This window comes from Lontra canadensis, unplaced genomic scaffold (genome assembly GCF_010015895.1).
Source record: "Lontra canadensis isolate GAN:19392208 unplaced genomic scaffold, GSC_riverotter_1.0 scaffold167, whole genome shotgun sequence".
NCBI lineage: Eukaryota > Metazoa > Chordata > Mammalia > Carnivora > Mustelidae > Lontra > Lontra canadensis.
Window position 1 is genome coordinate 518,916 of NW_022631161.1, and position 18,078 is coordinate 536,993.

Here is an 18,078-nt window from a genome sequence, read left to right on the forward strand (position 1 = left end):
AAAGAGATATTATCTCACACTTGTCAGAATGCCTAGTATTAAAAAGACAAGAAATAACAAGGGCTGACATGGAAAATGTGGAGAAGGGGGAACCCTCGTGCACTGTTGGCAGGAATGTGAAGTGGTGCAGCCACTATGGGAAACAATACGGAGGATCCTCAGGAAGTAAAAAATAGAACTATCATATGGTCTAGTATTTCCATTTCTGGATATTTAGCCAAACAAAACAAAAAGATTAACTTGAAAAGATATACCTTTATGTTCACTATAGCATTATTTACAACAGCCAAGATATGGTAATAACCTAAACAGCCATCAAAGGATAACTGAAATGGATTATTAGTCAGCCATTAAAAAAAAGACTGAAATCTTGTCATTTCTGACAACATGGATGGACCTGGAAGGCATAATGCTCAGTGAAATAAGTCACAAAGAGAAAGATAAGTATTATTTGATATCCTTTTTATGTGGAATCATTAAAAAAAAAAAAACACAAAAAAACAAGCTCATAGATATAGAGTATAGAGCAGTTGCTGGAGGCAGAGGGTGAATGGTGGGCAAAAGGAAGAAACTACCACTTGTAAAATAAATAAGTCATGGGGATGTAAAATAAAACATGGTGACTATAGTTAATAATTCTGCAAAACTGCAAATATTGCATATTGGAAAGATGCTAAAAAAGTATATCTTAAAAGTTCTCATTATAAGAAAAAAATTTCATAAATATGTAGGGATGTTGACTGGACTTACTGTGTGGTGATTATTTTGCAATGTATATAAAGACTGAATTATTATGGTGAACATCTGAAGCTAATATAATTTTATACTCCAATTGTACTCTAATACCAAAAAATTCAGGCAATTAGTAGAACACTTAAATCAAAATTGCTGAATTTAAATTTAGCCCCTAAAAAATATATTTAGTTTCCTTATTCTGTTATAGTATTCTATGAAATAAATTAATTCAATCTCAACTACCTGATGACCATTATTTTTGTTACTTATTACAAACTATAAAGTTTCTGTACAGGATTGCATATTGATGTGAGCGCCCTCTATTACAGATCTACACCTATCTATAAATTAATGAAAAGACTACTGCCCCGATCACGTGCAATAATTTCTTTCCATTTTATAAAAAAGAACTTCTAACCTCACTCAACAACTAATCACATTTCAAACAATGGATCTGAAAAAATGTTTTAGAGGCACATTTTTTAAAACAAATACACTATGAAACCTTGCTTTTTATGGAGTCAGTGAATTTTTTTTTTTATTTGCTTTTTTATGGTTATTTGGTTTACTTCCTTCTTCTGGGCAAGTTTAGTATGCCAATCTCATTATTCAGATAGTCAAAAACCCACGGACTTCAATTTTCTGAAAACTTAACCTGGTCTTATTAGTGGAAGACATCATAACTAGCACCATGAAACAACTGTACTAAATTTTAACACTGTTCATTAACAGTTCCATTTTCCTGAGTTTGCGTTTGTTCTTTGGCATTGGCTTAAGATATAATCCATTCTTCAGAAGGTGTTCCTTGCTGAGGCGAATTTGAGCACCGTGCTGAAGCTGGAAAGAGCATAAAGCTTGAAGAGGACGAAGCAAAGTCTGTAAAGATAAAAAAAAAAAAGATACTAAATTAGTGTCTGTAACAAATCACAATATTGTATCTAGTCTTTTCTTCATAAACAGGGATTATTATGTTTCTTTTTACTATCATTGGCTTTTGACTACAAAAAGTAATAGACACTCTACTAAATATGTGATGATTTCCAAATATAAATTTCTTTTAATTCATACCTTACATAGTGCTAAGGAATTCTGGTAAAAAGACACAAGCAGAGGAGCACTTTGGCTCAGGGGGTTAAGCCTCTGCCTTCAGCTCAGGTCCTGATCTCAAGGTCCTGGGATTGAGTCTCACATCGGGCTCTCTGCTCAGCGGGGAGTCTGCTCCCCACCCCCCTGCCCCCGCCACCCCTGCCTGTCTCGCTGCCTACTTGTGATCTCGCTCTGTCAAATAAATAAATAAAATCTTGAAAAAAAAAAAAAAAAAGACACAAGCATAGAGATGATGAAGTCCAAATTCAGTTTTATACATTAACATATTCAAATATCTCTAAAAACTGTTGCATTATAATTTAATATGTAACAGTAAAAGAGACCTTTAGATACAAATCAATTGTTTCTTTAAGATTTTATTTATTTATTTGAGATAAAGAGAGAGGAGAGGATGAGAGGGGTAAGAACAGAGAGAGGGGGAGACAAGCAGACTCCCCACTAAGCAGGGAGCCAGATCTGGGGCTTGATCCCATGACCCTGAGATCAGGACCCGAGCCAAAAATCAACCGACTGAGCCACCCAGGTGCCCCTTAATTCCCTTAATTCAGCTTCAATCACAGACTGATGTATGTTTCCTACTGCCTGAGAACAATTGGATGAGAGCAGCAATGGGTAAGAGGTTTACTAATTCTCTCACATTGGTCTGGGGACCACAGCAAGTTAAATACCCTGGTATTTGGTACATTTGAAAATAATTCTAACTATATATGTTTGGACGTTGCTGCTCCAAACACAACGTCACCAGGTATCTTAATATCTAAATCCAAATACCGACAGGGCTAGTCATATAACATAAACATGTACGGGGGTAGGGGGAAACCCATATGATAACAAAGAATGATGGCGGTTAAAACACAAGTAGAGTATAAGCCATACCTCAAGTTTTTCAAGTTCAAAAATTAAAGAAAAAGAAAAAAGAAAAAAATCCCACTCTGTCACATGTTTAAAACATATTTTGAGTCAGAGTCTTTCCTTGGGCCTGAGATCCCTGATCGAAATCTCCCAAGTAACAATAGCAAACTTGAGTAAGCAAACTCTTTTTTAGAAATAAAAGGAACAAAGAAAAAAAACGGATAAATTTATCTACCAAAATGTCACAACGTCTATGTAAAAATGTATCATCCCTCATCCACAGAGAGTGGCAGCAAAGAGCTTAACATCAGCTCTCTACTTTGACAGTGAACTCAGACACTGCAACAAGCCACCAGCATTTCCCTCTCCATATTTATTCTTTTCTTATAAAAAAAAATCCAAAATGTTATTCCAGGTAGCAATGTACCCAGCTGGTAATGCTAACTGGCTACCAACACTCCGTGTAATGATATGTGTGTGGGGCGTGGCGGGGGGGGGGGGGTTCTGCGTGGGGCTTCCAGAGACACTCTTTAAAACGGGACAGACTCGACAGGCAGAGGCTCCTGCACTTTTCTCTTGCCTGGAACAGGACTGTGGGGGTGGGATAACTATCATGTGACTCCTAGGCAATAAACACAAAGGTTAAAGTCAAATACATCCATTCAATGATGGACAGAGAGACCTAAGTGATGCCCAGCCCTGGGCTGCTCACCTCACCATCCCTTCTACCCAGGAGGAAAAGAAGCATACATACGTGGTCCAAGCACTGTAGGAGCCACTCTGTCACAGGCAACCCCATGTAATCCCTGACGTACACCAATGGGAAAGAGACAGACTTCTTGGAGAAACTCTGCACGCCATTAGTGTAGAAAGCCCCTAATATATACTATCATGATTTTCTTCAAGTTGTTCAAATAAGAGAGGGAATGTAGAAATGACTATATATTTCTTTACAAAGTCAGCTCAGACTGACGGGATCCTGAAACACCATCCCTAGAAAACAAACCGAGGACGACACAGACTGAGACAACTGAAGGTTCTGTTGCTATTTATGGTATTTATCAGATTCTTGATGGACAGAACCCTAATATTCCTATTGGTAAAGGCCCCCAATGTTTACCTCCTGAGAAGAAGATTCTACCTGTTTCCTGAGGTAACTAAGAGAAGGAGTTGTGGAGATAGATCTAGATTAGATCCCCACTCCATCTGTGTGGTACTCAGTAGGGCGGTTCACAAATACACCAGTCCTCCATCCTTGAAATTAGATGTAGCCATATCACTTGCTTTGGTTAATGAAATGTGAGCATAAATACTGGTATCACCTCTGGACAGAAGCTTTAAAAGAATGTATGATTCACCAGCTCCCTTTACGCCTTCCTTGATGAGAGGAGAATGACATATCTAAATGGTGCCTCCACCAGCCTAGGCCCCTAAGGGACTGTAGCAAGCACAAGCCCCCAGGGATCCCCCAGCACAGACAGTGTGACACACGCATCAACCTCTGTGGTGTGATGCTGTTCTGATTTTATAGTCACATCTAGCCTATCCTGACTGGTGTAATCATCACTAGCTATGTGTCCCCAGGTAAGTCATATAACTTCTCCTTGCCATTTTCTCCATCTGTAAAAGGAGGGAAATAATGTCAACCTTACAGGGTCATTATTAGGTTACGCTAAGGGGATGCATCTAATGTGTTTAGCACACCACATGGCAGTAAGTAACAAGGCTTCTGTATAAACAAACATTATACCCCAGGCAATGCGAAGCTACAGGAGAAACAGACTGGTTCAGAGGAACAATGGAAATCCCAAATCCTCCACTTTCAAAATAAGTTCATTTCTAAAAGTTTACTTGGGGGGTGGGGGACAGGAATCAGTGTTTTATAAAACCTTTTGTCCTCTGGTATAAAGTGACAGTTCTCAAGGGGCCATGACTGACCAGCTACTGCTGTCGAGCAGGGCTAAGGCACTTAGGCTGTGCACGAAGCTTTACCCCATCTAGCTATACAGGCTCATGAGGTAAAACTTCAGAAGTAGAAAATGTTTTACTATAAAAAAGATCCCTAAGCTCAAGACCTCCAAGGTGTGAAAAGCCCTGGTAAGTATTACAGTAGCTGAATGAAAACCACCAATTTGCAGCTCAAATTTTTGGTTAATTTATTGGCAAGAATCGGGGACAAGGAAGAACAAGGGGATTAATTCTTCTTGAGTTCCTTGTGTCACGCAATTAACATATATTTTTCCACTCAATTCTCACAACAGTACTAAGAGGTAACTATCTTGGGTACATTATAGGGAAGTAAACAAGTGCAAGGGGATTATGTGAATTGCTCATGGGCAAAGTGATGATGATAAGTGATGGAGGTTTCGTTCAAGCCTGCTTCAAAGCTCACCCTGAGCCACTGTGTTTGAAAAGCTGCTCAGGAATAAAGAGCGAGGATGAGCCAGCAGACTAAGAATGCTCTTCTATGCCAAGTTCTTCATTTTGAGGAGCCCTACCTACCCACACAGAATAAAGCCAGCTGAAAAATTACTACTCTGCCCCACTATCTTAACATTTCATTAGGGGGCCCCTAATAAAAGGTTACTGGGGAAACATGTGTCATGGCTTTCCCCCTCAGGAAAGAGAGAAAGCACCTATGTTCAGAACAGATAGTAACTACATTTCTCAGAAGAATGAACTAATGCATTTTTTTAAAAACTGTAGCTAGATTTGAACAGGCTAGACTTGGGATTCCCCCACTGAGAAAGCTAATTTTTTGCCAGCTGTAATAATAAGCAACTTGGGATGTTCCATTATGCATTTCTTCTGCTCATGCTCTAGCCAAGAATCTTATCAGCACCTCCCAACTCACGCATCTGATTGTCAAACACCATTTTTCCTCTCCTGGCTACTGAAGTATGACTACTTCTGACGATCAAAGCAAACAGAAAGAGAACTATAGGATCTCACTATTACTTTGGGATTTCGCATGCCATTTGACCCACAGACAACAATAACAAAATCTGAAGATAGGAGGGATCCTGTCGCCATTCTGTATCCTGAATTTTGCCTGTTGTTGGATATTATACTCAGAGCATAAGACAAGCTTCCTGCTGGAATGGTGCATTAACTAATACCAGAATCATGTATCTTATGAAGCTGGGAAGGAAGGAGCAGTAGCCGCACTAGCAGTAGCAGTACAAAAACTATCAAAACCCCTAGCCCCATCGCATTACAAGGACATTATTAAATCACCACCAACAACAATAAAGCTTCTGTTCAGAACTGAAGTAAAAGATCCAATTCCAATGTAGAAATAAGAGATGTAGGCCCATGGACAATTCTTTTCAGAACACCAAAGAAGGAGAGGAAATAAAGTTCCAAATCCACAGCCAAAGAATATTACATTTTTCCCTCAAGATTGGAGCTTTTAATGGGTCCTTGGTCTGATGTCAGCTGGTTGCAGAGTTTTAAATCAACAAAAAGGAAAATACAGAGACTGTACAGAAAGCAAGTTTAAATAACAGTGCTCAGTTTCATCTTTCTTTTAAGATGCCTAAAAAGAATATATTATTTTTGCTCAAGAACATATACACAAAACAGAAAAACAAGTATAGGGGTATATAAAGTGCTTTGTTGATAGTTAGTTACATGGGAACAGGTGATAAGGTTAGAGCAGAGGGAGAAAAGTCAGAAACACTCCGCTCATTTGGGAGAAAGATGTACAGTCCCTCAAGAAATTTTTTTCTTCCTCAAAGAAAAGAGAACAGAGAAAGAAAAATTGCCTAGACCCAAAACAAATTCTACTTACAAAGATACACACGCAAAAAAGCCTACTCATGAAAGCCTACTTCTTTCATAAGAAGAAAAGCCTCCAACTCTGACATTTCCCATGGCTTAGGGTAGGGGAGAGGGAAAAGGCAAGTCAAGGCTTGCTTCTGGCATTCTTTAACCCTTTCTTTCTCTTGGTAACCAATCCAGTTACTCTGACCTGAGCTTTTGTCCATTACTGAAATTTCCTTCACGGCTAAGGCACACTCTTGTAATAGTACCCAGAGCGCATAATGAGAGAGAGAAAGAGAGAGAAGATAGGGATGAGTACTGTGTGTGTGTGTGTGTGTGTGTGTGTGTGTGTGAAAGAGGAGTTATAAAACTCCACCTAGTTATGGTCATTATCCTCTGACTTTTCTTCTTGAGTTTTATCAAAAATCTTCAGTGATTAAAAAACTCTAACAATTTAAGTCTTATTTTGCTGTTCTTTTTTCTTTTGCCTGAAGTGCAAAACATGTTCCAAAAGACTGAGATGTTTGTGAGCTCAATGAACATCATTCTTTACTGATGATTATTAATTACATACAAAATCATCAGGCTTTCATGGAAATTAAATAAAATGATGATTGTAGGTTATAGCCTTTTTATATTCTGCAGGCATTTTTTTCTCAGAAAATTATCTTTTCTATACCCCAAGCAAGTAGTGATGAAGAGAAACAAAAAGTTGGTACAACTTCTCAAATAAAAGCACCAATGCAAAAAAAAAAGGTGGGGGGGGCTGCTCTAAAATACTCTTTTAATTAGAAAGAAAAAAGCTGTGTACGAGAAACACAAAATGCTAAAAGACAAATATAAAATAATAAAAGAAAAATCTAACCAAACCCCCTGTATTTAATGCTGTGCTACTTAAAAGCAATTTAGCTTATTACAAATGCTGTTTGCACAGCTTAGAATGAATATTTAAATAATGCAATCTGGATGCTAAACTAACACAGAAAAACACCAGAGAGGGAAAGAAGGTTATAAATTTCTATCACCAGAAACATTCAATTTGACACCTGAGCTGCAAATTTAACAAGTTATGCATTCCTAAATTTTCTAGATAAAATCTAACCAAAACTGCTTCCTTTCATAAACTATATAACCTTCCAAAGACATACCTCTTGTATGTAATTATTTTTCTCCAAAATGGAAAGAGCAGCAGCTGCACATTCCAGTGTAGAAAGGCACCTATTAGTTGGTTGTGTCCGAATTACATACTGACTAGAAATGCTAGTTTTTAACTGCACCTGAAATGAAAACAGAATAACAGGATGTAATTTTTGTTTTAAATTGAAAATTATAAAGTCTGTGTTTTAAATACTAATTTCCTTCCAAAATTGCTGGCTTAGAAGTGTTAAATGTATTGGGGCACAGTCAATGGCTCAGTCAGATAAACGTCCAACTCTTGATTTCAGCTCAGGTCCTGCCCTCAGGATCATGAGATCAAGCCCCAGGTCCGGCTCCATGCTCAGCAGGGTGTCTGCTGGAGATTCTCTTTCTCCCTCTCCTTTTGCCCCTCTCTCCCACCCCACTCACACTTTCTCTATCTCTTTCCCTGAAATAAATAAATAAAACTGTAAAAAAAAAAAAAAGAAATATTAAATGTATCAATATCTTCCATACATAATATCCTTTGGATATTATTATTGTTAAATAGCAAAAGAGGACAGTTATACATATATATGACATTGAAAATATATGCCGAATACATGCAAATTCCTACACATCATAAGTACAAAGACTAATAACCCTTTCCCAATGGGCACAAGCATGAAAAGACACCTCACAAAAGAAAACATAAGAAAGGCAAATAGGTACATGTAAAAGTGCTTAACATGACTGAACGCAAATTAAAATCACAATGAGATAACATTTCACACTCCGTAGAGAACAGTTGAAATCAAAAAGACTACCACCACCAAATGGAGAGAATATGAAGCAAAGGAAACTCATATATTGCAGAGGAAGTGCAAATAATTTAATCACTTTGGAGAACTGAGAGTTGGGGTTTTTTATTTTATTTTATGATTTAGTCTTCCATTATTTCTTAATATAAATTGACAGGTATATGTCTGTGTGCGGGCAAGTAAACATACACACACACACACACAGACACACAGACACACACACACACACACATTTTAGCTGAGTGAGACCTGAAAACTGACAGAGTCAGACATGAGAAAGGCAACAGAAAATCAAATGTCAACATTCTGGCCTTTTGATACCTATTTTAATTAAATGAAACCCAAGTAATCTTACACTCATAAAACCATATTCCTAGCCCACACTCTACAGAATCACATTTCAAGATGCGTAGGTAGATGAGTATCTCAGTTTTTACTCATAAAATATGTAAGCATGTGGAATGAAGTAATGGTGTCTAAGTGTTAACACACAGCAACTTAATAAAATCAGGTGTTCTCTCTCATTTTCTAACATCCCTGAAGTTCCATGAGTCTCTCATTTCTTTAAAGCATTAAAACTCTCTCATTCATGGAACCTTATCCCTCAGTCCTCTTCTTCCTTATCTTTTTTTTTTTTTTTTTTAAGATTTTATTTATTTATTTGTCAGAGAGAGAGAACACAAATGGGGGAGCTGCAGAGAGAGGGAGAAGCAGACGCTCTGCTGAGCAGGGAGCCCAATGCAGGACTCAACCCCAGAACCCAGGGATCATGACCTGAGCTGAGGGCAGACACTTCACCAACTAAACCCAGCCATCTCTCTTCCTTTGTTTCTTATGCATCCCCACCCCCATAGTGAGAAATATGGTTCTTCTATTCTGAATGCATTTTATTCAAATAATTCTCTACAATTTGTATCCCTTCTATCCTCAGAAAGAGGAAGGAGGCAGGGCAAAAGGTGGAAGAAAGGGGAGAGAGGAAGGGAGAAAAGCAAAGTGGGCATAATAAAAGATTTACTGTAGAATGTATTTTATTTTGGGATAAATCCTTTAAAGCATACTTAATGTTTTAGAAATGATCATATTAAAATTACTCTACATTTCTATCAATGTAAAAGATGGAAAATAGATGCAGAGAGGGAAAGAGATGGAGGAAAACAGTTCAGAAATGTGTAACGATAAAAAGAAAGTTATGATTACATAACTGTAAGCATAATTCATGGTGCTGATTAACTGTAATTACTAACAGCTTTGCTATGTCATCAGGTCAACCAGAAAACAGAGTACAGCCAGCGACTGCTTTCAGCACTCAAGTCCATCCCTGGAGAAATTGGTAATAAATATCTGATGACAACTAAAACTTCGGGAAACATGCACAATTCACAGTGAATTTTGTTTATTGGAAAATATTTGATTTCTTTTTTTTTTTAAAGATTTATTTGAGAGAGAGGAGAGAGCAGGAGGGAGGGGCAGAGGGAGAGAGAATCTTAAGCTGACTCCACACTGATCACAGAGCCCGATGGAGGGCCCAATCTCACAACACTGAGATCCCAACATGAGCTGAAAAGAGTCTGAGGCTTAACCAACTGTGTACCCAAGGGTGCCACCCAAGGCACCCTTGGAACAGATTTGATTTTTTAAAAAGAAGTTGGTAAAAAAATAAAATAAAATAATATTTTAAAAATAAAAAAAGTTTGTTATTTCAGTGAGGAATTTTACTTTCTTCTGTGGCTCCCACTGCTGTTTAAAATCTCAGAATTTGGAATTTACCAATGTTAGAAGACTTCAGAATGTCCTTCATAATCATCTCTCCAGGATTTATCCAGTAACCAGATCTACTAAAAGCATAAATAACTAAGATCTGTCTTATTATCTACATACATGTTATTAAAAGCATGTGAATGGGATCTTCTCACAGGGTCTATTAAGCTTTTGTGCTGTATCACCTTCATCAGTCTTGATTCAGTGAGTAAATGAGCAGGAACAAAAAGAAATCCTGTTGATTCATCTTCCTGAGAAGTCACAGGCATCATAATAAATAACTTGTCAGAAAGTGCCTTGTCTTAAAAGTTCAAGAAAATCCAAGGCAAAAATAACCAATTAAGAATAGAAAAAATTAATATGTTACTAAAGTATGAGGCTCTATTGAAAGACCAGGATTATTATATCCAACCTGACAAAAGCTAATCAATTAATCTCATTCAAATCATTTCAATGCTCATTGCCTCCTCACCTATAAAAATCACATCGATGGACCTGATGTTATTGAAACCTATCTTTTAGCAATCAATCCTAAGATTATATATAATATATAGTATTAACTATAATTATATATCAGAATATAATGTATCATATAATTGCTATAATACTGATATATAATTATTATATAGGAATGCAATTTCCAAAGAATGCTTCAGTAATTTTGATATTTTTAGAAGGCTGATCTCTTTGGATTTAAGTTGTTTGACTGCTCTTGACATAACTTCTCCTATAGGAAAAGGAAAATCAATGGTTGGCTTAGAATCCTACTGGTATGGATTGTGAACCTATAATACAACTCCCATTTTAGAAACAGCCAGCTCTTGCAGATCTTATTTCTAAGGTTAGCATTAGATCTTTTCCATTGATTCTCTGAACTGGCTAAAATTTGAAATCCTGGAAACTCTTTTGTTACAAGGCCTTTCTTTCTTCTTTCCCATTAAACCTTAAATGTATATTTAACATACAAGAATACTAGGTAACAGTCTGATGACGACAACCACTGTTAGATCCCTTTAAAAAGGGTGTTTTCAAATGTCTCCTTCCTAGCACATCTTTAGCTGTTTGTGTCACAAGGGACATGTCATTAAAAACCTGGGTGATGTGGCATGTACATGTACATGTACGTAGTTTAGTAATAGCTTTTAGGCCACAAAATAAGTAAATATCCAAGGAAAGAACATGCTCTGGCTTCTCTGCATAATACAACACAAGCATTTTTAAAATAATTTTCTATAACATAAATTGGTTAGTTCTTTTGCCAAACAAAATAAATTAAGACCTCAAAATTAAAATTTTACTTTTTAATTAAAATTTTTTTTATTTTTAGATTTTATTTATTTGACAGAGAGAAACACAATGAGAGAGGGAACACAAGCAGGGCAAGTGGGAGAGGGAGTAACAGGCTTCCTACTATGCAGGGAGCCCGATGTAGGGCTCGATCCCAGGACCCTGGGATCACAACCCGAGCCAAAGGCAGCCGCTCAATGACTGAGCCATCCAGGCACCCCCAAAATTAAAATTTTAATTCGTATCTCCAGGCCCCACAAATGTTATATTTTTATAATTTGATGGTGACTACTTGTTATCTGTACTCAGGCATTTTAAGCCTAGTTTCATTACTATATAAAACTATTGTGTTTCTCAATTATTAAGAATCACAAGACTTTCTAATCACTTAATCAGTCTCCTTGTTACAGGTTTCTAGGAAAAGCAGTCTACTTTACAGTTGTTTCCTGAAACAACTCTAGTCTAGAAGAGGCCAAAATAAGCTCCCTTTCAGTAGCATCCTGAAGTCTTCACCACTGGAGGACACACAAAAAACCCTCCTTGCTTCAGTAGCCTTTCTCCTTCAGCAGCAAGATTCATCATCTGAGCCTGCAATGCAAGCGAACCTCTGAGAGAGAGGCACTGAATCTTTTCTCCTCTCCTCAATCTTTCAATCCCCTTCATTCCTTTCATTCCCTCGGCTTAATTCAACAGTGTGATTTCATAGTGGTAAGAGTCTAACTTTGGCATCAGACAGTTGCAAGTTCTAACACAGACTTAGCCACTTACGTTCAAACTTTCACGCACTCACTGGACAGTAAGTGCCCTTCTAGATACTACGCATGTATTGTCACTTTCCATACTCACAGAAAGCCTATGAAGTCAGGCCTGTTATGATCTCCATTGTACTGAGCACAAAACGAAAGCACAGAGGGTGCAGTAACTAACTCAAGGTTCTAAAATCAGGCATGGTGGAGCAGACACATGAACCCATAAAGTCCTATTCAAGAGCAGAACTCCATCACCAAGCTAATAATTAAAGGTTAAGGCAAACCTCAACACATGAAACAAATAAAAACAAAGCTATTCCTGTGGAAAGCAAGACTGAGGCACCCCTCAAGAACTTTAGGGTTCTTCCGATCATGGTTTGAGAATAATGATATAAAAGGAAGGGTCTTCTCCTATACAAGCGTGAAAGTTACTCATAAATATCAGCGTCCATGCCTTGTTCCAACCCTGCCACATGCTGAAGCCTGTAAAATTCTTTACTTTTTTTAAAATTTAAATTCAATTAGCCAACATATAGTACATCACTAGTTTCAGATGTAGTGTTCAATAATTCATCAGCTGCATAAAATACCCAGTGCTCATTGAATTCCAGGACTAATATTGAAACTCAGAAAATTTGATGAAAATAAAACTGAAATGGGCATTAGCTACAGATGAAATGGTAATATTAGTGCTATTTCCTAAACAGATGATTGGTCAAGTTATTTTTTTTTTCTCAGTTGGCCTGAGAAACATTATTGCACAACAGAAATTCTATGGGAAAACCTATTTCCAAAATTACAAACAAAATAAAACTAAACTAAACAACACTGTATAACAGATGTGGCTTAAATTTTAGCACTTTGTTATACATTAAAATGAGAAATAAAGTTCTGTGTTGATTCTTCAAAATGCAAAAACTTTAAGGTTAAAAAATGCAAATACACAATTTATAAGCCTAAAAATTAAGCACTTAGAAATTTCAATTTTAAGCAACTCTAAATAATGATAAAAAATTAAAATTCTCTTGAGTGAAATATTTAGCCAAATATCTTGATGACCGGTTCATCTTGTCAATAAAAATATTTAATCTACCACTGTCTTTCACAAAACTCCCAGTTTAGTCATATCTGAAGTCACTGGAAACTGTGTGTATGTAAATATATCCAGAACAAACACAAAGATTCATGGAATCATAGAGTTGGAAGTAATCTTTAGATCTCCTTATTCTTAGGCATGATTATTCTTTTAAAATTTCTGAATTCACAGAATTATCCTAAAGTTTAAAACAATACTGAAATATAATAATCTCTCATAATTAAGTAAAACAAAATTTTATTTGAAATGTTAAGCATCTTCTTTAAAAAAAAATTAGTGGGGTCATGAAAACAAAAAATTCCTTAAGATTATTGGTGATGGGGACACCTGGGTGACTCAGTCGGTTAAGCGTCTGCCTTCAGCTCAGGTCATGATCTCAGGGTCCTGGGATGGAGCCCTGCATCAGGCTCCTTGCCCAGCAGGGAGCCTGCTTCTCCCTCAGCCTGCCACTCCTCTGGCTTGTGCTCTCTCTGACAAATAAATTAAAAAAAAAAAATCTTAAAAAAAAAAAAAAAGATAACTGGAGATAATCTTAGAGTGATTTCAGTAAATTAATAGAATTTTATGCTACGCAACAATGTTAAGAAAGAATGTCACTATAGATTATAAGTCTTTGCATTATTTTCTGCTGTCCTGATTCCTATTTTTTCCAACAACAGTTACTAAAGACAAGTCTCTGCTGAACACATGCTATAGAAACTAACTTTTGTGATATTCACTGAAACTCAAAATGTCCAACTTAAATACACTTACAGATATGCATTCTTTCATATCAGGTTTCTATCAGTTTATATCCTTTATTAAGAAACTTAAATCAGAAACTTAGGATATGAGAAACTGACGAACTAGTCTTACCTAAACAATAATCAATTTTAGAATACCTTGCTAGTCAAACATTTTTCACCAAAGATAAACTTCATTTAACAATTAGCAGTTCTATCCATTTCAAAAGCCGTCATGGCTTCATAAAGGGCTATAGAAAAATGAGTCATAGGGGTGCCTGGGTGGCTCAGTGGGTTAGGCCTCTGCCTTCGGCTCAGGTCATGATCTCAGGGTCCTGGGATCGAGCCCTGCATCGGGCTCTCTCTCTGCTCTCTCTCTGCTTCTTGTCTCTCTCTGCCTGTCTCTCTGCCTACTTGTGATCTCTCTCTGTCAAATAAATAAATAAAATCTTAAAAAAAAAAAAAGAGAAAAGAAAAATGAGTCATAAATTAGCTGAGGTGTGAAATAAAGCACATATTAGACTATTGCTTCATAAGTTGGTTTGTCACACAAGACTTACATTTTTAAATTTAGTGAGCAAAATGGTGCATTTTATTGATTAAAAATATTTATTTCGTCTGTAACTTCGAATTAAAATAGTGTGTATGAATTGCAGGGTGGAAGGCACAACTAAAAGCATGGGATGGGGATTTAGACACACCTAAATTTAAATCTACATAATAGTTGTATGACCTCCGACAAGTTTTTCCAACTCTCAGAGCCTAAAACTTTAACAACCTCAGGGGACGACTGTGCTTTAAGGAGCTAGTCTCTACGAAGTGTTTAGCAACGTCACCCTACAGTAAGCAGTCCCTACAGGCCAAGAGGGTGAGGAGGGTGGTTTTACTGATGTGGTGGTGAGTCAAAAAGCTTTCTCCATAGTTGAATGAACAGGCTTGAAGCTCTCCCATTTACTGCAATACAGCCAGATGAACAGCTGGCCAACGGTGTAGAATGAGTTGTGAGTTAGGACAGAGCCAGAAGTCAACTTCTACAGGATGGAAGAAGAAAAGCTAGGGAGTAGATAGAGAAAAAGCAGTCTTAGAGACAGGAGAAAGAAGAAGAAGAAAAGAGAGGTTTCACTGAATGCTGGAAAAGAACAAGTCACTTTGCCACGTAAATAAAATATTCCTAGTAAGAATCCCATTTAAAAAACAAACAAACAAAAAACAACTTGGTTTTTACTCTTTCAACTTTGAAGTATGTGATCTGAGCATCATTAAAAGTGCCATCATCAGCAAAATAATTAGATCTTGTACCCATATCTTTAGATATTTCTTTAAAATATTCCCACACAATACTATATAAATAAAAGATAGACCAATAATTTAAAGATGTTTGAAAATCACTTTTTTAAAAAAGTGTTCATTTCTTGCATGAACTTGCAAGATTGTTTTATCTGCCTAATGCTTTCTGCTATTTTCTCATCTTCCTATACCTCTTCATGTGTGTGACTTATGTGTGATGTTTAATTGACTTCATTACAGTGCAGACAGACATTAAAAAGAGTTGGTTAACAACAGGTTGCTATGTTCCTGTGAACAATACAGAGTACAAGATACCTAAATAGTAAGAAATGACGGGTTGCCGAGTATCAGAACTTCTAAGACCTGGGTATATTTATAACTAATTATTTAACTTTTTGTGTACCACTGGACCAAATATGTAGAATTTTAAATATCTATAGAACACTGTCTCAATTACAGTCTATATTTTATTGAGCAACATGGCAAAAACTAACTAAAAGGAGACATACACAGCATTCACAGGATGGAAAACCAAATACTGGAGAGATGTTAATTCTCAAAATCTGACTTACGAGTGAATGGACTCTCAGTAGAAATCTGAAGAGGTTTTTCGTAAAGTGTGATTTTGTAAAGCTGATTCTGAAAGTATACGTTAATGCAAGGGGGGGGAAGAACCAAGATAGGCTGGAAGAACACAGTAGAAGAACTTGCTCTATCAGTAAGACCGAGTGTAAAGCAACATTAATTAAGAGGGTAGAGGGGCACAGAGACGTATAAAATAATGGAAAGGAACTGAAAGCCTAGACCGAGATTCTCACATAGGTGCACAGGTGGAAGATGACAGAGGGGGCACCCCAGCACAGTGAGTTTTATTCTGGCATCTTCAGTGAGTGGTGCTGGGACAATAAATGTGCAATAATCCAGGCAGCCATATGGGAGAAAAAAGTGAAATTAGACCTATAGCTCACACAAAACAGAAAAATCAATTACAGGTAGATTAAATACAAATGTAAAAGATGGAACTGCAAACTTTTAGAAGAACATAAGAGAATATGAGGGAGAGGTAAGAATGAATATTGTAACACAAAAAAACACTAACCATGAAAAAGAAGGATGGAGAAATTCAACGACATTAAAATATAAAATTCCATTTACCAAGACACAGTATAAAAAGAGAGAAAAGACAATATATTCGCAATATATACAACTGCCAAATGGCTCAGATCCAGAATACATAAGAACTCCTAGAAACCAATAAGAAAAAGTCAAAAAGCTGAAAGAAAAATGGCTAAGAGATGTTATTACACAATTCAACGAAGAGAACATCTAATGGCCAATAAATATAATAAAAGTGTGTTAAACCACATAAATAAACACAAGAATTAAAACAAAATGAGAAGCTACTACACACTCATCAGATGGGCAAAAAATTTAGAACACTGACATTACCAAATGTTAGAGAGATCAACAGCCATACATTGCTGGTGGGAACATAAACAGTTACAATCACTTTATAACAATTTGGTTCAATCTAGTAAAACTGAAATTATGCTTAAGCCATGATCCATCTAGTTCATTTCTAGGTATATACTGGGTGGGACTCTCGCATACGTGCATCATGCCCTGTGCACAAGAACATTCACAGCAGCTCTGATCATAACAGCTCCAAGCTGAAAACAACTCCAATGTCTACCAACAACAGAACACACAGTAATATATCCACATAATGGGATTTTGTACAGCAACGAAAATGAGCAAAGTATGGGTATGAACAGTAACACGGATGAGTCTTTAAATATATAGTAGTGAAGAAAGACAATATACAAGAGAGCATACATCGTATGGTTTGGCTTCTAAACAGTTCAAAAATTAGGCAAAACTATAACATTTAGGAATACGTATATATATAAATACAAAACAAAGAAATAATTATAATAAAGGTCAGGATTTACTTCTGTTACTTCTGGAGGTAAGAAAGAAGGTAGTGGGGCACCTGGGTGGCTCAGTGGGTTAAACCCTCTGCCTTCGGCTCAGGTCATGATCTCGGGGTCCTGGGATTGAGCCCCACGTCAGGCTCTCTGCTCAGCAGGAAGCCTGCTTCCCCCTCTCTCTCTGCCTGCCTCTCTGTCTACCTGTGATCTCTGTCTGTCAAATAAATAAATAAATAAAAATAAAATCTTAAAAAAAAAAAAAAGAAAGAAAGAAGGTAGTGAAGGAGGTAGTGACATGTGGTAGAATGGGGGACCACGCCTTCTCGGGTGCCAACAACATTCTATTTCTTGATTTAAATGGTGGCTTTATGAGCATTAAGTATTTCTTGACTGTAAACATGTTCTGTGAACATTTGAAAATAAAACATGTTATTAAAAATTCTCACAATAAGCATTAGTTCAATAAATGCTCATCCCTTATTATTAGAAGTCTTCTTTGCTATACAAAACACTAAAATCAAACTAGAAAACAGAGAATAGCTGTTAGTAATTAGCTGTGCGACCTCAGGGAGGTTACTTACTTTTCAGGGTCTCACTTCCCTAATAAATAAAATAATTGATTTAAATCTCTCTCTTAAAGTCTTTCAAGTTCTAAAATTCTTGGATTCCCATTATCTCCCATCACTTGGGTAAACACTGTGAGAACCCAGATTAAACCTCACATATGTTTCCATTCATCACTGAACAGGCAAAGTGGAAAAAGTTGCAGAGGCAAAATCAAATAGATACACACATAGACATATTATTATTTCACTTTTATTTAAAGACCGATAAGCAGGCAAATGGTGACCC

The 18,078-nt window shown here is 36.7% G+C and overlaps 1 protein-coding gene across 2 annotated transcripts in view; it reads right to left on the reverse strand.

Moving 5' to 3' along the window:
- Positions 1-1,250: 1,250 nt before the first annotated feature.
- Positions 1,251-18,078, reverse strand: part of DTWD2 (DTW domain containing 2) — a 100,489-nt gene continuing 83,661 nt past the window's right edge. The window contains exons 5-6 of one of the 2 annotated variants that reach the window (XM_032845608.1): positions 7,608-7,736; positions 1,251-1,611 (exon numbers count right to left, since the gene is read on the reverse strand). In XM_032845608.1, the coding sequence (XP_032701499.1) occupies positions 1,441-1,611; positions 7,608-7,736 (300 nt within the window). In that variant the 3' untranslated portion in view covers positions 1,251-1,440. The remainder of the gene's footprint in view (positions 1,612-7,607; positions 7,737-18,078) is intronic. The other variant, XM_032845609.1, reaches the window with a different exon arrangement.